Raw genomic sequence first — 21,182 nt, 5'->3', positions numbered from 1 at the left:
GCTCAAGTAGCACTTTCGCCACACCCAGAAGTGCTGCAGGAAGATTGTCAAGAAGCACCTGAAGCACATCCGGGTACTGTATAAAAGGGGCCGCCTCACTCCTCGGAGTTGGGAAGTAGCAAGACGAAGCTTAAGAGAATGGAGTGTAGGCGACAAGAAAATAAGAGAAAAGGAATAATTGTGAGTTTAGTGCACAGTGTTGATAATTGAAAATAAAATGTGTGTATTTTGGACATAAGCAGTCTTGGTGTCTGTCCCCGTCGAGGCAGGTTCTCGCTATATATATAAAGAAATGAACCGACACATTAGCTTCCTGACGCCACCCTACTGTAAGGAATGCTATGCAGACAAGATATTGCACTTTGCCAGCAAACACTCAGTATCTCATAAACAGAGCTGTGTTAAAATTCTTTTCAGTAGAGTCCACACCCATTGTAATATGAAGGAGACAAAAATGAATGAAAGACGCTATCTCTGTCTTTTCATTTCAAACGGATACTCAAAAACATTCATTAATCGAAGCTTACACAGAAGACACCAAACAACTCGGGGAAAAAATCAACTTGAATCGGAACCCCCACCCCACCTGGTATTCACTTCCTTATCACCACAATGTCTGAAGGTGCAGCACGCATCCTGGCCAAGTCAGGCGTCAGAATAGCACACAAACCCACAAACAATCTGCGCACGGTCCTCTTTAATGCTAAAAACAAAAAATCAACAGCAGAAACATGAAACGCAGTTCATAGCATTCCATGCAGTTCTTGCCCAGCGGTATACAGTGGGACTTTGGGTCACGAACGTCTCGGACCACATACAAATCGGGTTACGACCAAAAAGTTCGCCAAACTTTTGCATCTTTTTACGACCACACACTTGGGTGACGAACAAGCTAGTTTACCTTCCGGTTCGTACGCATGATGATTTCCTCATGTGTTCAGTCTCTCCCTGTTCCTTCCCTGTGCAGCGAGAGAACGCGAGAGAGAGAGAGAGAGAGCGAGCGAGCAAGAGAGAGAGGGCTGGCCACATAAGGCCGAGAAGGCAGTTAAAGAATGCACCTGGCTTGTTTTTAAAGAGACTGATTCAAGCGTCTTAATGAAGACTTTTCTATTGGATTTTAACCTCCCCTTTTGTTTACAGTGATCGGTTCATAGCGTGCATTGTTGCAATGTTACTTTTCTTGGTTGTTTATTAAATTACAGATTTTTCAGATATTCGTGTTTTTTTTCCTGTGTTTAAAACTCATTAAAAAAAAAAGTGTTTACAGCAAGCGGTTCATAATGCTTTAGCATGAATTCTTGCAATGTCACTTTTCTCTGTTCAAGGTTTTCTCAGTGTTATTCAATATTTTTACATTCAGTTTACTATTATGCTGTGCTTTCTATGGTATAATTAACTATTTTTGTGCTTAAAAATCTTTAAAAAAATATATTTACATACAGTTTGTACGGTCTGGAACGGATTAATTGTATTTACATACAATCCTATGGGGGAAATAACTTCGGGTCAAAACCACAGTTTTGGAACAAATTACGGTCGTGACCCGAGGTTCCACTGTATGTGTGTGTGTGTGTGTGTGTGTGTGTGTGTGTGTGTGTGTGTGTGTGTGTGTATACAGTGAACCCTCGTTTATCACGGTTAATCCGTTCCAGACTCTATCGTGATAAATGAATTTTCGCGAAGTAGGATTGTTTATTTATAAATCTAATATTTTCGCAGTTAGAGTATAGAAAACCTGTTTACGACCTTCTAAATACGTTTTTAACATTATTAGAGCCCTCTAGACATGAAACACCCTTTAGTCACCATTACACTCGTATTACTCAATATATTAGACAGAATAAGAGAAAATAAGACATATTAGACGTTACAAATATCATATTACTAGGCGCACTCGCCTTTTAAGGCGACTGACTTTTATCCTCAATTTTTGTGCGCTCCATGTGTACATCAGGCATGTAAGTGTAGAGAATGAGAACATCAAAGTGCCCATTCATAACATCTCCCGAAAACCTACGTTTTTTTTTATCCCCTCAAGTGCCTTTCCAAAGTCGTACAATGTCAGCCCGAATCTGTACCGCTAAAGACGGAGTTTCATGCACTAAATAAGCTATAAATGAGAATAAGCAAGCACCATCTCCCCTGATATTCACTACGCGGTGAGGCATTTGTACTCCATCAACATTAATTATTTCAAGAGACATAATTTTGCCTATTTTTCCAGCGCATCGCGCACAAAAGCAAGGGAACGATGACAGCACCAGAACTCTGCTCATATCGCATCGCTTCGTACCTCAAGCCGCAAGTAGTAAGTCTGTAATAAGCAGAATACCGCTACACTTTGCACTCATGGGACAGAAGGACAATCCCGAGAGCTTTTATATAATAGATTATTATACTGTACATTTAATTGCACACAATCACTAACCTATGAAGGCACAACCTCAATAGGAGAGTCTTCAGAGGTGGTGCAGTATCTTCAGCAGGTGCGTTGTTGTCTTTAGTGAAGAAGTACTAGGAGTAGGCAGTGTGTGTCTGGGTGCGCGGCTGAAGAACATCTTGATAGGCAGTTGCTGGCGCTGTCTTTTCATATGCGTGAGGAGGCTTTTGTAGGGTATTGCCATCTTTAATCATATCCAAGAGTTTCACCTTCTCTTGGATAGTAAGCATCTTCCTCCGGCACTTAGTTTTATTGTCAGAAGGCTTAGAAAAAGCAACACGTTTAGGAGCCATCGTAGGGCTTAGATAAAAGTTCTCAGAAAGCGCATGCGTAGTGACGTAAGCGTGTATGAGAAAAAAATCGCGATAGAGTGAAGCCGTGAAAGTCGAAGCGTGATATAGCGAGGGATCACTGTATGTACTTATGGCCACGGTTTGAGGGTTCCAGGGGTCCTACTAAGTCCACCCCTATTCTGTCGAAGGGAATATGGATCAGGGGTATAGGGACGAGAGGAGCGCGGCCCCTCCTAGGAATCTGGCGAATCTGACACTCCGGACAGGATTGGCAGAAACGCCGGAACTCCTCGTTGATGCCAGGCTAGTAAAAGCGGAGTTTAATCCTCTCTAAAGTTTTTTTGGCCCCGAGGTGGGCGCCTAGGTGGTGAGTGTGAGCTAGTTCACATACCTCCCTCTGGAAGGTACGCGGAACTAGGAGCAACTTCCGCACCTCACCCTCGTGGGTCGCCACCCGATACAACAGATCGTTCTCAAGCACAAAAAAGGGCTCGCGTTGTATGGATCCGTCGGCTTGTGAGCTGCCTGGAAGAACAGCCGCATTCTGGGCAAACCGCAGGGAATCGTCATTCCACTGCTCTCTCTTAAATGAGGCAGACGTGGATCGAAATTGGTGATCCAAGTTACTCAGTGGGTCTTGTGAGTTGGCCACCGGAAGAGTTCCCTGGCTTGTTCCTTCCCTGGCAGATACTTCCAGGTCAGGGTCCGTCGCCAAGGAAGCATCCCCCGATGTGCCTGCGCCATTTAGGGCCTGCCCCAGAGCACGGCGTGGAGACCACGGGAAGGGCGCCTTGCCCCCTCATAGCCAGACCCAACGAGACCCCGGGAGCGGTGTGTCTTACCGCATTTTTTGTGTGACCAGTCTTGTCCCAAGATCACCGGATAGGGGGGTTCGGGCAACACCGCGACCATCAACTTAGTCAAGTCCCACTTCCAGGTGATGTAACACTGTGCGGAATGATACGACTTGGTCTCCCCATGCACGCAAATGACTTGCAGATGTTGCTTTAGCCACTGTCGCGGTAACACATAACGGCGAGTCACAATGGTTATGTTGCTGCCGGAGTCAAACAGAGCCACCACCGCATGCCCATTCAACAACACCACTCTCGTGTTCGGACTCGCCAAGGGATTCGATGGGGTACAGTACCTTTCCGCTGTGGCTCAGGTGCAGTCCATCGGCTCCGTGGCGATGTTCATGAAACAGGTCGGCAGCAGGTGGCCAGTCTCACCGCACTTGTAACAGCGCTGAGGCTGGCTTTTCTTTTGGGTTTCGATAGTGCTTCCGCAGCGCGTCAAGGGGGCTCGGGGTTGGCCGCCCGTCCCTGTCGGTTCCCACGAGCTTGCCTTTCTGACCCCCTGGCTCAGAGGACCGTGAGCTGAGGCGTTGGTCGAGGCGGATCGGGCCTTACCATCTGGGCTTCTGCCAACCTGGCCTTCGTTGCCTCCAACTCCCGGGTGGTAGCGGCTTGCGCTTGCTGCAGGGACAGGATCTGGGAATTTGTCCCCTGTAGCACTGTGTTGAGGTCTTGTCCTTCAGTCATGTTATCGGAGCAGTTATCCTGCCAACTACGCCACTGTAATAAATGAAGAAGACAACAGCATAAAGGTTTGGGGTTTCGTAACGTGCTGCGGGAAAATGAGGCTTATGGTGGCGGAGCGTCTTTTCTTCTGTAAGAAAGCAAAGGAGAACGGTTAGTACCCGCCACTCCCTGCCAGCGAATGTCTTCCCAAGCGTGTTAAGGTCCATCCGCGGTCTCCTACTCGCGCGTGCGTGACTATATATATATATATATATAAAATATATATATATATATATAAAATATAAATATATATTTATATATATATATATAAATATATATATATATATATATATATATATATATATATATATATATATATATATAAAATATACATACGTACATGTGTACATATATATACACACACACATACTATGGGATGCCAAACAGGCAAATAAATTGATTTTGTGAATATATAAAGTCGGTGTCAGAATATTTAAAGTCAAAACTTGAATATATAAAGTCATTCCCGAATATATAAAGTCAAAACTTGAATATATAAAGTCAGCGTCGGAATTTATAAAGTCATTCCTGATTATATAAAGTCAATGTCGGAGTATATAAACTCATTCCTGAATATATAAAGTCAAAATCTATTGATTGAAACGACTCTGAACTGAACTAAGTGAACAAAAACGTATTCAGAAAAATAAATTAAAAAAACACTGTTCGGTTAATATTTTGAAAATGATGCATGTGCCCTGCCCAGGATTGGTTCCTGCCTTGCCCAGTGTTGGCTGGGATTGGCTCCAGCAGACCCCCGTGACCCTATGGTCGGATTCAACGGGTTGGGAAATGGATGGATATTCCAGCGCTTACTTTATATTTTCCGACGCTGACTTTATATATTGATGTTTTGACTTTATATATTTGGGAATGACTTTATATATTCAAGTTTTGACTTTATTTATTCCGACAGTGACTTTATATAATAAAGTTTTGACTTTATATAGTTAAATGTAGTCATCATTGCATAACTTTTTCTTTACCATAGAAATTTAAAGACTAAATTCAACTTCCATTCCTAACAAAGATATTTCTGGCGACTAAATAGAACCTACTTATATCCAAATTCGAGCTATTGAGCTGTCGCCTGCCTGCCTGAATAAGTCACCTCGCCGCTCTTACTTTTTCACCGTTCATTTAATCATGGCTAGTGGCGGAAAAATTATAAAATGGAAGGAGGATTACACTGAGTATGGCTTTACCAAAACAATTATTGATGGCGAATCGATTATTCATAAAGCTTCAACTGGTGATCTGTTTTTCTGTGTTAACCTCATATTTTTTCATACTTCTTCTCAAACCAAGGGTGTGCGAGGGTAAAATGAATCGGGAAGCGCTGATCAATGTAATCGGTGTACCAGGAAATCATGCATTGACAAAGCTCCCTTTGCTTGTAATGCAAAGTGTGATTAAATGCATTATTTTTTAACGCGTTATGGAGCACATGCATCAAAGCTTCTCAGCTGTGCTTGTGCTAAGAAAAGGAAACATTTTAAAATTAACGTAACACGATTATCAATGTAACCTTTTGTAAGTAGTGCCTGGAGGATTCAATGTGGAGAAACTGTAGAGACGGCGTGTGTATTAACTTGTGGATTTTTCTGTGAGTATTTGGTGGCAGCGTCACAAAGTTGCTTCCGTAATACTGCGTGCGTTAGCTCAGCTCAGAGCGAAATGAGGTGAATGGGAGGGGAGATGATGACATGACTCCCCCACGCACCTTAACTGTCAATCCCCCACAAACACAGTCTCTCGGAATTTGCATAAGCACAGCCCTTCACGTGCAATTTTAACTTAGTTACAAAGTGATCAAAACTCTTGTTTATATCCTGCGTCCTCTCATTAAACTTGTATCCCGCATTACCCGTGGGCATGACAAACGCCAGCAGCAGCCTGTCTATGAACTTAATTTAAACTTTAGGTTTATACCTTGCTTTGTTTCCGAAGTAGCAGCACTCATGAATATGGTTGTATATGTCATTCGCTCGCTTCTTATTGTTTCGCTGCCTTCTCAATTGTATAATGCATGTTTTCTTCAGCGCTTTTTGGAGCTCTTCCTGGTTTTCTACGCACTGCGTTGACAGTCAGTTCACGTGATTACGTGGGAGGCGTGATGATGTCACACGAAACTCTGCACCCACGGCTTTCGAGCTCAACTCCATTACAGTAAATGGAGAAAAATAGCTTCCAGTTATGACCATTACGCGTAGAATTTCGAAATGAAACCTGTCCAACTTTTGTAAGTAAGCTGTAAGGAATGGGCCTGCCAAATTTCAGCCTTCTACCTACACGGGAAGTTGGAGAATTAGTGACGTTGGAAAGTTCAATATGGTGGCCGACAGTGGTGTCATACCACTGAAATAAGTACGTACATCGGTTTTGGTTAGTGCAGGGAAGCCACCTACCAAATTTTGTGAAGATGGTGTCAGCCTTCTACCTACACAGGAAGTTGGAAAATTAGTGACGTTGGAAAGTTCAATATGGCGGCCGACAGTGGCGTCATACCATCGAAATAAGTACGTACATCGGTTTCAGTTAGCGCAGGGAAGCCACCTACCAAATTTCGTGAAGATGGGGCCATAAATAAGAAAGTTCAATATGGCGGACGTTGTCGACCACATTGACCGTTATGACCGTTACGTGTAGAATTTCGAAATGAAACCTGCCCAACTTTTGTAAGTAAGCTGTAAGGAATGAGCCTGCCAAATTTCAGCCTTCTACCTACACGGGAAGTTGGAGAATTAGTGATGAGTCAGTGAGTCAGTCAGTCAGTGAGGGCTTTGCCTTTTATTAGTATAGATACATATATATATACATATCTGCATATACACACATACATATACATACACACACATATATACCGACAAATACATATATATATATACATACACACACATATTTAAACATATATATATACATACAAATCTACATATATACATATACACATACACTGTTTGGGGTGCGAGCAACTGTTGCAGGGGGTGCCAGAATCCATCAAGGAAGAAAAATGAAAAACATTATTTGTACAAAATCTTAATTTATTTATCCATTCCTAAATAATTAAATGGCCAGGCTATTTCGTATCAGTGCAATACACTGCTTGTTAAAACGGATGACTCCCGCTCTTACGTGCAAGTCTGCATGGATATTATGAACTATCGTATCTGTTCAAGTTCTATTTAAATTTTAAATAGAAGGAATTTTTATTTAGTCGACAGAAATGTCTTTGGTAGGAATAGAAGTTAAATGTAGGCATCATTGCATACATTTTTCTTCACCATAGAAATTTAAAGAGTAAATTCGCCTTACATTCCAACCAAAGATATTTGTGTCGACTAAATAGAACTTGAAAAGATATATTTTTTCAATTGTGATCGCGCAATTCAGATCGAGTTGACGTGCAGTACATTGAGCTCGTGTGCTATTGTGGTTTTGCCTGCGTGCCTCAATAAGTCACCCTCCCCTCGCTCTTACTTTTTTACCATTCATCTAATGATTACACTGAGTATGGCTTTACCAAAACAATCATTGATGGCGAATAAAGTATCCATTATTCATAAAGCTTCAATTGGTGATCTGTCTTTCTGCGTTAACCGCATATTTTTTCATACGTCTCAAACCAAGGGGATGCGAGGGTAAAATGAATCGGGAAGCGCTGATATATATGTATGTGTGTGTATATATATGTATGTATATATATTGAAATAGTTTTACTGTGAAATAATGCAAAGAGTACGCCACACGTGTTTCGCCCTAATTTTGGGGTCATCAGGCGTACATACTCAGTGCACCCCCTCTCGGGAATCGAACCTCGGACGTCGGCGCTAGAGGCAAAGCCTCTTCCATTGCACCACGGCGTGTGGTTTGTCTATTTGAGAGTATGTAGATCGGGGTGTGTGTGTATGTGTGTGTATATATATATATATATATATATATATACATACACTGTGTGCACAATTATTAGGCAAGTGAGTATTTTGACCATATCATCATTTTTAATGCGTATATTCCAACTCCAAGCTGTATTAACTTGAATGCTTATTGGATTTAAGCACGTCAGGTGATGTGTATTTGTGTAATGAGGGAGGGTGTGGCCTAAGGAGATCAACACCCTATATCAAGGTGTGCAGAATTATTAGGCAGCTAGTTTTCCTCAGGCAAAATGGGCCAAAAAGAGATTTAACTGACTCTGAAAAGTCAAAAATTGTAAAAGTCTTTCAGAGGGATGCAGCACTTTTGGAATTGCTAAGATATTGGTGTGTGATCACAGAACCATCAAACATTTTGTTGCAAATAGTCAACAGGGTCGCAAGAAACGTGTTGAGAACAAAAGACGCAAATTAGCTGCCAAAGATTTGAGAAGAATCAAACGTGAAGCTACCAGGAACCCATTATCCTCCAGTACTTTCATATTCCAGAGCTGCAACCTACCTGGAGTGCCCAGAAGTACAAGGTGTTCAGTGCTCAAAGACATGGCCAAGGTAAGGAGGGCTGAAACCCAACCACCACTGAACAAGAAACATAAGTTGAAACGTCAAAACTGGGCCAAGAAATATCTGAAGACAGATTTTTTCAAAGGTTTTATGGACCGATGAGATGAGAGTGACTCTTGATGGACCAGATGGATGGACCTGTGGATCAGTAATGGCACAGAGCTCCACTCCAACGTGGAGGTGGGGTACTGGTATGAGCTGGTATTTTTAAAGATGAGCTAGTTGGACCTTTTGCATTGAAGATGAACTCAAAATCAACTCCCAAACCTACTGCCAGTTTTTCAAGACACTTTCTTCAAACAGTGATACAGGAAAAGACCATGATTTTTATGCAGGCCAATGCTCCATCACTTGCATCGAAGTTCTCCACTGCGTGGCCAGCCAGTAAAGGCCTTAAAGATGAAGGAATAATGACATGGCCCCTTCCTCATCTGACCTAAACCCTATCGAGAACTTGTGGGCACTTCTTAAACGCTAGATTTACGGGGAGAAAAACAATACACCTCTCTGAAGAGTGTCTGGGAGGCTGTAGTCACTGCTCCACAAAAGCTGATCGTCAACAGATCAAGAAACTGACAGACTCCATGAATGGAAAGGCTTATGACTGTTATTGGAAAGAAGGGTGGCTATATTGGTCATTGATTGATTTATTTTTTTGAAATGTCAGAGATGTTTATTTGTAAATTTTGAGGTGTTTGTTTATTATTCTCACTATAACAGATGAAAATAAACAAGTGAGATGGGAAAATTTTCATTTTTCCTTTAGTTGCATAATAAATCTGCACACTAATAGTTGCCTAATAATTGTGCACATATGTATTCCCCTGATGATGTTCACACTCACATTTCCGTTGTGAAACATTCAGGTTTCAGGTTTGTTAACATTTTGGATTGACTGATAGCACTGTGTTTGTTCCATATTAAAACTAATCCTCAAAAATACAACTTGCCTAATAATTCTGCACTCCTGTATATATATATATATATATATATATATATATTATACTCGCGCTTTGCAGCGGAGAAGTAGTGTGTTAAAAAAGTTATGTAAAAGAAAAGGGAACATTTTAAAAATAACGTAACATGATTATCAATATACAGTAATTGTTTTGTGAGTGTTATGAGTGTTGCTGTCATCAAGGATTTGATTATCATTATTTCTTTCAATCAGGTTCGTATTTGTAGGATGTGTTATGTTCAAGTCACATTCCGTGTTTGTTAATTGTTGTAAAGATAACAGGTTTCATTAATTGATTCGTTTCTTACTGCATCAATAAACAGCTCGTCTTCCTCTTTATCTGAGATGTGACACACTGCATGCACGGGTTTTTTTTTACACTGTCTTCCTTTAGCGGGACATTGACTTTTTGCACCGTGTGCTTTGTTTCCGCAGTAGTTGCACTTATGAATATGCTTGCATGTGTCAGACGCTTCATATTTTTTTGCTGCCTTCTCAATTGTGTAATTCAGTTTTTGTTCAGCACTCTTTGGAACTGTTGCTTTTTGTCTGTGCACTGTGTCAGTTCACGTGAGCCGCTCGGTGTACATGCATCGAAGGTTCCCAGCTGTGCACCTGGCACTTAATTCTCTCGCATTTTTGCTGAGTTTGTGCCAAACACCACCCTGACCATCTCATCTTCATCTGCATAAGCACAGTCCTTCACCTGTGAATATTTAGCGGCAGTGTTTCTATTGGATTGCCGCTGACGGACGGCCTTATATGGGCAGGCACTAAATTACGTGGGAGGAGTAACTCCGCCTCCCATGGCCATCGAGCGGACGTCTATTATGTTATATGGATGAAAAATTAGGTTCCAGTTATGACCATTACGCGTAGAATTTCGAAATGAAACCTGCCCAACTTTTGTAAGTAAGCTGTAAGGAATGAGCCTGCCAAATTTCAGCCTTCTACCTAGTCAGTGAGGGGTTTGCCTTTTATTAGTATAGATATATATACTGGTATATATAGATTTATTACTGTTACAAATTATGCAGAGTACACGACACGTGTTTCGCCCTAATTCTGGGCTCATCAGGCGTACACACTCACTGCACTCCCTCTCGGGAATCAAACCTCGGATGTCAGCGTCAGTGGCGAAGCCTCTTACGTTGTGCCACGGCGTGTGGTTCGTTTATTTGACAGTATGTAGATCGGGGTAATTATATTCAAGGCATTCGTAGTCTGAATCACAATCTGATTGTGTGAGTGGTTACCTACCAGGTAACGCTTTTGGTTGGTCAGCAAGTCGGCTAACATCCGCTACGTGCCCTCTTTCAGTTGCAAGAAGCAGATCATAGAATGGTCATAAACGAACCACACGCTGTGGCACGACGTGAGAGGCTTCGCCGCTGACGCCCGAGGTTCGATTCCCGAGAGGGAATGCAGTGAGTGTGTACGCCTGATGAGCCCAGAATTAGTGCGAAACACGTGTCGCGTACTCTTTGCATTATTTGACAGTAAAAACTATTTCAACCATTCTATGATCTGCTTCTTGCAACTGAAAGAGGGCACCGTGGCGGACGTTAGCCAACTTGCTGACCAACCACAAGCATTACCTGGTAGGTAACCACCCACACAATCGGATTGTGATTCAGACTATGAATGCCTTGAATATGTATATATAAATAAATATTAAAATAATATAGTAATGTAAGTAAACCCTTGTCTGCTACCCTAACCTGCAACAGAACTGCCTAAAAATAAGGTCTTTAGCAAAGTAATGATGTTATCAATACAGAAATATGTATGAATGGATAAAGGGTGGAAGAAGTAAGTAGAAAAAAAAATTCCTCACTAAACCTTACTGACCAGGTTTACTACCCTGTATATGAGATGGGATAGTTTGTGCTTTTGGCATTGTATAAAAAGCTAATGGCATCAAGGTAAAATCTCATTTACCTTCAGACTCTTTCTTGTTCTTTCTCTCCAAATATCTGGCTGCACTAATTGCCATTTTGGCCCATGTCCACCTTTCTTCCCAACTCTGAACTCAATGAGCAGCCACTCAGCAACTAGTTCTGGAGTGATTCTGGAAACTGATTTTAGTATTGTGGTGGAGTCTACCCTTCTCCACATAGCTCCCTTTGGTGATCTCAGGTATCTCATCATCCCTAAACTTCAATATCTATTTAAACAGACAGGTACCTCTACCATCCTTGATCTCCTGTCTTCCTCATAGCAGGACACAGTTGCACACATGTACCATAAGGGTTCTCTGTACTGCCTTCTAGTAATGTTTCCACAGGTTAGGATTTTCCCAGATCTATGCCCAGTCTGTCTGTTCAGGAGACTAGATATTCCTAATTATGGCTTGGTTGCCTGTTCTGTGGCTTCCTGGTAGAACATTGCATGCTTTTGCCCAGGTCACAACTCAGTTGTTTGTGCTGCTGAACTAGTCTGCTGCTCTTCCAGAGAATCCTGGGCATACTGCTATTTGTTATCTGTTTACCCACATAGACGTAAAGCTGCCCTGTGTAGATCCTTCTTCAAAATGGTCCTAGCCAGGGCTGTCTTCTGCCATGGACCCTATCTAGCCCTTCCATACTACTTCACACCCTAGGTGGTGAAGATGAAATGATTAATGAAGATCACACAGCTCATGACTTAATTGGTGGAGGGTGGTTAAAGTACTCAATTAGATAAGTGTCAGAAGTCACAACTGCAGCAGATGAAGCAGTCATCACAGACACTATTAAAATGGGTCTTTGAAAAATACATTTTGGTGGGGCATTTTTGCTGCTTTTTTAAACATGTTGGCTGTCAATCATTACCTGCACTTTTATTAGAAATATTGAAACTATCCCCTTTCCCAGAAATGTATGTAAACACATCTCTTGTAGATTGAAAGGCACTTGACATAATATATATACCATAAATATTTCATTCACATGGGTATCAAAATGTCCACTGTAAACTTAAAGAGAAATCTGCATTCTCAATGCTTAAACCTAATATATTCTTGGTTCTTTTTTGTGTTTTGAGTTACTGGAGATAGTTGTTTTTATTTTTTTTTTTTAAATCAGAGATGACCAGTAGACACAATTTGTGACAATTTTTGGTAATGGAAAGTTGAAACCGCTTTTTCAGCCACAAACAAAACTAAACCCAGGAGTCCATGTCAAAGAGAATGAAGCAATAGTCAACAACAAGTCCTCTCTGATAGGGGAGTACTGAAAACATTTGATAGAAGGGTCCTTTCATCACATTGGCCATCCCAATACTGACTCTACTTTGAAATGGCCAGTAGGCAGTTTGATGGCTGAGGCCTTCAAGACTGAACAAATTGGAATCCTATTATGTGGTATAATCTACTCTTGCATTTTCCTCTGTACTGGTAATAATATTACTATTGTATTATTGTATAGTATTAAGGATTACTTGCATTCTGTTCTGTGTATTGTATTTACTCAATTTTTGATATCCACTGCACACCCAACATACATGGAAAGGGGTCTCTTTCTCTGAATTGCCTTTCCCTGAGATTTCTTCCATTTATTCCCTGCAAGGTTTATTTTTTGGGCAGTTTTTTCTTGTCCTCTTAGAAAGTCAAGACTGGGGGGCTGTCAAAAAAAACAGGGCCTGTTAAAGCCAATTTCAGTATTTCTTGTGTTATTTTGGGCTATACAAAAATACATTTATAGTATTTTGGCAGAACCAAAACATGATCAAAAGTTCAGAATACCAAATTTTGAATTTGGAAAGAAAATTAGGGGTTTATTCATAAAACTCTGATAAAACGTGGCCACTTGAGCTGACCTTTAAATCTTTGGCCTAATTAGGTTAGGCTCATGGCTTCAGAGAACACACCCCCAACAATTAGAGTACATGTCATAGAAACAAGGTCTACAAAATGGTAGTGCCCAAGAGAAAGACAAAATGGATTTATGGAAAATTATAAATAATTTTTAAACTTTGTTATGATGTATGAAACTTGAAAGACAAACTTTAGAGCCTGTCAGATCTCTGCAATCTTTTATACAATTAACAAGAAGCTTTGGATTTTTTTTTTTTTTTTATCGGAGATCATAACAGAGAGACTGGGTAAATTAATTAGATGGTTTTGGATTTGAGAGTATTTTCTTTTTAGAATTTATATACCTTTGTCAGAATGAGTGTTGGTTTTGATACACAAAGGTAAACAAAAACAACATGAAGCTGAAAATGAGTTAATATAAAATCATCTAGGTCATTTATAAATTTGCTTGAGTTGAGATAATTGACAACTGAAGTGACTAAAGAATTTTTAGAATTTAATAACACTTATTGGTAGTCTTCATTGTATTGAGCTGGTGTATGCTTATAATGCAAGCTTTTTATTGTACATATTAGGAACTGCAAAATTCTAGAAGACAAGAATAAGATTAAGGAGGACTCTCTAAGACAGAAAGAGCTGATGATACAAAATAAAGAAGATGCTTATGAACAAAAGCTTAAGAATGATCTCTTAAGGTGAGTTTTTACCCAAAGCAAACATTTAATATGGATTTAAAAGTAAAAATATAGTTTAGTTAAAAGACAGTACTTTATAACAATGAAATGAACTGGTATTTATAGTAAAGAAAATATTTTTAAAATATGCTCATTTATGAATAGATTGAATATTAGTAACTGCATAAATATGATATAATTAAATATTATTGCGTTTCTCATGATTAGGTTTGTAAATATCTGCTGTTCTCTCTCTCTCTCTCTCTCTCTCTCTCTCTCTCTCTCTCTCTATATATATATATATATATATATATATATATATATATATATATATATATATATATATATATATATATATATATATATATATATATATATATAAAATCCAACATCTGTCTCTGCATTTGTGTCTGCTTTTCATGAGAGAACTACTTAACGGATTTGGATCATTTGCTTGAACATTCCAGTTGACTTTGCGACTTCTCTCATTGCGCTAAGTATCGTAGTTTGCTTGCAGGAACGATTTATTTTGTGCTAAATCGAGACAGAGGCTGCGGGCTGATTGGAGGGGGAAACGTAATGTCAGGAGTGGGGAGCTGGGCAGAGCCCTCCTCACTCATGGGCCAGCCTTCGTTGAAGTAGGTCTACATCTGGCCACATTTTGGTGCATACCTTGCCTACGCTTAGCTAGCGATACCTGTTTGTTTATTGATTTTTAAAGTTTTTCCTGTTTCACTACTACGTGGGCGTAGCTGCGGGGACATTTAATCTTAAATAAATGTAAAAGCTTAGATAACACTGTCACTATTTATATTAGAATACACCTAGAATTAAATGTAATTCCTTATGAAACACCAGATGGTGATAACGCTATGATGTTTACATGAATCTAAAACATTTGATGAATTAGCTCTGAAAACACAGATTCAATAATTAGACATACAGTACCAATTTTAGATCATTATTATGTATTCTCTGAGATTGGTAAAATATTTTTATAGTTTCAGTATATAGTATTTGATTTGGACCAAAGACAAACTGTTGAAATTATCATAGGAAATGCAACAGTATACAGAATTTACCTTTGATGCAAAGGCAGAAATTTCAAAAAGAAAAAACTGTAATTGGTTAAAAACATTTTTTTAAGTGGATAATGTCCATTTTATCTCATTCTTCTTTTTTGTGATATTAATATTCATCATTATGTTGTGATATAGAGTATACTGTTTTTGATGCTACCCATGTTTTCATTGCTACTTGATATTCTCTTTTTGTGGCAATTGCAAGTAGGAATTTTGATAGGTGTGTAAATTTAATGTAGAACAATATTTCTTATTTTTTCAAGTACTTTCAAAGTACCCATGGTATTAGTGAAAATAAGGCATTGTAAAACAATGCTAGTTATATGCAGTTTTAATTTTTAACAAAGTATAGTGAAAAAAGGCTATCTTGTGCTTTGGTATTGTTGCTTGTGTACTAACACTCAGCTAAATATTGTATTATTTCTTGTTAATAATGAATGAATGACCTTTACTTCAATTTTAGGAAACTTCTCTTCAGATACTGCCAATTAGCTTTTTCTTTTTGACATTTTAATTTGTACAGTGAGCAACACTGTATTAAGAGAGCAGGCAAGCACTTATGTGCATTATCTTTGTACTCACATTTAGATTAAATAGACATTTTTTCCTTTGATATTATAAAATACTTTCTTCTTTTTATTGTGTTGATTTATTTTTAAGCTGATGTTTTTTGACACATTATTAATAACTGGAAATTCATGTGCAATGAAAAATTAAAACAACGTGCTGCTACTATTGAGGATTCTGTATGAGATCAGAAAAAAATATATATTTTAACCTTATTTTAGTAATTTGCACAGTTTGAATTTCTGTATTTTGCCAAACAAATACTAGGAATACAGCTGGGAAGAAGTTTAATTTTAATTTTCAGTGTAAAGTTGGCGAAGGTTTTGTGGCAGGTAAAAATCCAAAAGAGCAGTAGGGCCAGGTGGCATATCAGGTTGGCTTCTAAAGTCCTGCTTTAATTAGCTCTCTCCAGATTTTTATTTACTTTTTAACTGCTCTGTGACCTGTGGTATTGTACCTGTGGAAAGTGTCAGTCATTACCACCACAGGTTCTAAGGTCAGGTAGGCCACCAAGCAGTCTGAATGAAACTGAATGACTATAGACCCGTGGCACTCCCCTCCATTCTGGTGAAATGCTTTGAATGTTTGGTGAAGAGCATTTTAATGACCAAGATAGTCATTTCAGGATAACCACCAGTTTTGTTACTGTGCAAACAAAAGTGTGAACATGCTGTCCTGGTTACCTTACGTGAAATCTGCACTTTTCATGACTATCAGAGAAATCAAAATGAAAATATACAGTAAGATGAGAAACAAATCTACTTGCTTATTGTACATGTACAGTATACAATGTGTGTAAAATAAGTATCAGTTCTTGTTTTAGCTACACTTTATTATAGAGCTTAATCGCCAATTATATGAATGATCTGTTGTGTTGTATTGTTTTTATTTTGAATAGCTAGATTCTATTACTTGTCATACAGTACAGTGGATGAGTGGGAACATTAAGGCTTTCTTTAAGTCTCATTAGGAGAAGGGCTATACATACTTGTTCTACAAATATTGAACCATCTCTGGTAGCACTCCTTGCTGCTTCAATCAAGCTTAGTTGTCAACTTTATCTTTAGCATGTATGCTGCCTATCAAAGGAGAGCAGACCAAAGGAAAAAACACTCTGCAAAACAAATATGTGACAGAATAATAGAAAATGGCCATGACATAAACTGCTTCTACCTGCATCAGGCCCACTTACCTCCTTTACTGAAGTCTGTGAAAAATTCCTCCATTTTTTTCCGCAATAAAATTAAATATTTAAATAATTTAACTGACATCAGTCCATCATCCATTTATATCTTCTAAATTTTCACCAGTCACATCTACATTTGCTAATGACCTGCTTTGTAAGATGAGTCCAATTCCCTGTGTATTGGACCCCATCCCCACCACACATCCTGCCTTCATGCCATAACCCCGACTGTCATGATAATAATAAATACATCCCTTGACACTGGCTTTGTGCCAGGCACATTTAAAACCGCTTCTTTAACCGCACTGTTAAAAAAAAAAAAGACTGGTTTTAATGCTGACAATTAACAATTTTCGACCTATTTCTCACTTACCGTTTCTGTCAAAAGTTTTTGAGCGTATTGTAGCTTTCCAACTCACCAATTACTTAACTTCTAATAATTTGATGGAACCCTTTCAGTGTGGTTTTAAGGGCACAACACAGCTGTGAAAAAGCTCTGGTTCAGGTAACTAATGATTTTCTTATGGCAGCAGACTGTGGATAAACCAGCATAATAATTTTGTTAGATCTTAGTGCAACATTTCACATTCAGACATGACATTCTACTGTCCAGAATGGAGAGCATTCTGGGTATCTCTGGCATTGCTCTCCAGTGGTTTAAGTCCTATCTGACTGACAGATAAGAGTTTGTTAGTCTTGGCAACAGCAGATCCAGCGCAGCGTCAGTCACACAAGCAGTTCCTTGGGGTTCTGTCCTCTGGCTTTTGCTCGTCTGTGTCTATGTGCTTCCCTTCTCAGTCACTCTTGATTGTGACTTCAACAGACCATCTTCTAATGCAAGTAATCTTGGTGTCATTTTTGATTCCTTCCTTTCTTATTCTACTCACATAAACCACATTAAGAAACTTTCCTACTTTCAACTCCATAACATATCCCGTGTTCGCTCATTCCTGTCCTTTTCTAATGCTAAGAAACCTGTCCATGCTTTTTTTACATCCCACATCGATTGCTTTAACTCCCTACTGGCAGTTGCTACTTATAATCATTTATCACACCTCCAGTTGTTTCAAAACTCTGCTGTAACAGTCCTAAGGTGGACTAGCATCAGCAAGCTCATAACACCCATCCTGCTTTGTCTCCACTGGCCCCCTGTGTCCTACAGAATTGAATATAAAATTATTATCCTGCAAAGCTTTAAATGGCCTTGCACTGGACCACATCTGTGACCTTCCTTCTCCATTGTTATGCACCTGTTCGCCCTCTACAGTCCTCTGATTCTGGCAATCTTGTTGTGTCACACACTAACCGTTCTTTCAGTTTACCTCTCTGCCCTGATGCTCAGGATAATTTATGTGTTTGTATATTATATCCCAAATGATGTTATTTGCTCGGCTTTCTTTTAGTATTGAATTTAGTTTTTTACTCTGGTTTATTGTCTTTTATTATGTTTAATGCTTTTGTGTATTCTGTATCTATCTGTTTTAATGGTCAATTAAAGAAACATCTGTATCCAATGTTACATATACCTGCAGTTTCTTTATGAGACTGTGTAAAGTGCCTTGAGCATGGGAAAGGTGTTATATAAATAAAATGTATTATTATTATCCATTCATTTTTGGTTAGTTACATTTGTTTAAGAGAAACAGCTGTTGCTGAAACTTGTTAATTACATTTATAGAAATGCTAAACTAATCATTAATCCCCAATATTTGTGGACTGCGACTTATTCCACTACAGCATTGCTTTCTTTTAAAGTTTGTTCATGTCCACTTAACAATAGTTATAAGAAAAACATTTAATAAAAAATGCATTTTTCAGTAACATCCCTGGTATTAATTATTCACCTTTATAATGAATTCAGCATATTTTCAAAAACAGTCGAAGATAATGCTTACACATTTTAAATTGAAGAGCTCTAATACTAGGGAGAGAACACAACTTTCAGTCCTGCTTGTATTATTGGCTTTTGTAAAGGAGAGATTAGAGAGAAATCCAGCTTAATGGCTGGGATTTGCAAGAAAGTTGTGCAATATCCTGACTTTAGTTAACCTTTAGTGTCAAGATATGGACATACTTAACTCTATTATTCTCTTTTTATATTTGGTTATTTCTTAACAATTATTCAGAAAGAAACTTTATTCATTCCTTTTAATTTAATGTTTTGCAATTCATTTTTAATGTCACTGGAACAATATTCAATTTTTGTACAGACTGATACTTTTAACAACACTTAGTTGTCAGGAGATGTGAAAGAACACTGCTTAAAGCACGATGCTTAAATCTGCAAACACTGTCTTGGCTAGGTTTTTGAGTTTGCTTCAGGTGTTCAGACATGTATAGCATTGTTAATAGGGCATCTTCAATACTCCCTGATGCTCGATAGTCACATTGGTTTGACTTTAAGGGTATTCAACCTCCAGGGTAAAGTATTTAAACACTTATGGCTCAAAATGCTTAATTTGTTGTGAGGCTAGAACAACTACAGACAGACCATTAATTTTTTTGTCTGAACTGTTTGGACACAGGGATAATCACTGATCTTTTCCAGAGGTCAAGGACTTTTCCACCACCATGTACTGGATCACAAGTTTTACCTAGCTTTATTTGTTTGATCTATGATCTAATATCAACATTTATTTCAATAAATGATGCAACTACAGTAGCTATTGCTTTGTTGATTAGCAATTTTCAGTTCTTAAATTTAGTGTGATAAAACCTGCAGTAGTAATTAGTAAGTTCATTTTCAAGGTAAGAGTATATGCTAAATAGTAATGCAGTTTCTGTGGCTTGTTATAGCCAATAATTGTTTTTAATTCCTGCCAGGCTTTTTTGCATCAGTATTTCAAATTTCTTATTATCCAGGAATCATCCAGGGTTTGCTTTGGAAATCTGTTATCTTGTTTAGCATAGCTGCATCTAATCATAGCCAGAAACAAAAAGTGCTGAAATGTTTGTTTGTGTTTTGTTTCATCACTAGCATCATTGTTGGTACATTTAAAAACAACTAAGCATCCTGACAGAATCAGGCACAATCTAAGAACCAACTATAGATTGGACTGCAGTCTGCTTTAATGCATGCTTGTGCATCTGACACTTGATCATTCAGAGCCAATTCGAGTAAGCAGACATTGTAACAGAAATATTTGTGATCTGTGGGAGTATAAACACACTATTATGTGCAAACAGCAAAATGATGACAACTGAGCTAGGACTTTAATTCAGATTCCTGAAGTTGTGCAGCATGCCTCCACATATGCCCTTTTTCTGAAGTTTAATGTTCTCTCTTTTTTTTTTTTTTAGCTGAGCAGAAAGCTGTATACATATGAACTGTTCTTTCTGTGCATAACTATTAGGATTGCATAACTAGAGCCTCTAAGTGATGTGTGACTGTAATTCTGTTGTGGGTAATCCTCCCTGTGTACGATGTCTAGACAAACTATGTCTGTTTCAGGAGAATAAAGACTGTTTTGTATATTTAAGGACATTTTTTTCACTTCTGGTATGATAAATCCATGATTAAATGAGGCCAGACTTGCTTAGAACTGATGTCCTGTAGTGTTATAGTGGCTGCTCAGCATGTTGTGTCTGAAGGGTTCGATTATTGAGCTCACAGTTGTCAGATCAGAAAAGGAAAAGAATGGCATGCAGCAAAAAAAACACATTAGAACTAAATAATTTTTGCAATCTGTAAATTTGGTTTGTTTATATGAAAAGAATGATTGTACGATTTGCCTAAAGCCCTTTTGCAACATGATAAGCCATCAAGTATTTTTAGATGGTGAAGCTGGCAAGCAAGGCCATCTGTCAAGAAGGATTAGCAACAAGCTGGCAACATCTAGTCACTAAGAAACAGGTTTATATCTGGCAAATGTTGATTGTGGTACAGGCACAAGATATCAAAACACCCACCCCTCCTTTATTCCTTGGTCTAGAAAGTTAAGCGTGAGTATTTACTGTCTTCTTGTTGCTAAGCTGCAGACATTCACAAAAATACTGCTTGCTGCATCAAGCCAAGTCAGAAAAGCACTCAACAGTTTTCAGATCAAATAGCATAATAAAACTGCATAGAGAATAGCTTTTTCTGGCAAAGTTAGTAAGATTTTGAGT

The 21,182-nt window shown here is 38.7% G+C and overlaps 1 protein-coding gene across 3 annotated transcripts in view; it reads left to right on the top strand.

The window, feature by feature from the left end:
- Positions 1 to 21,182, top strand: part of ofd1 (OFD1 centriole and centriolar satellite protein) — a 137,675-nt gene that overhangs the window by 42,701 nt on the left and 73,792 nt on the right. For all 3 annotated transcript variants that reach the window (XM_039743606.1, XM_039743603.1, XM_039743604.1), the window contains exon 11: positions 14,142 to 14,261. In XM_039743606.1, the coding sequence (XP_039599540.1) occupies positions 14,142 to 14,261 (120 nt within the window). The remainder of the gene's footprint in view (positions 1 to 14,141; positions 14,262 to 21,182) is intronic.

The sequence above is a fragment of the Polypterus senegalus genome, chromosome 2, assembly GCF_016835505.1.
Source record: "Polypterus senegalus isolate Bchr_013 chromosome 2, ASM1683550v1, whole genome shotgun sequence".
NCBI lineage: Eukaryota > Metazoa > Chordata > Cladistia > Polypteriformes > Polypteridae > Polypterus > Polypterus senegalus.
This window is presented reverse-complemented; position numbering and strand designations above follow the sequence as displayed.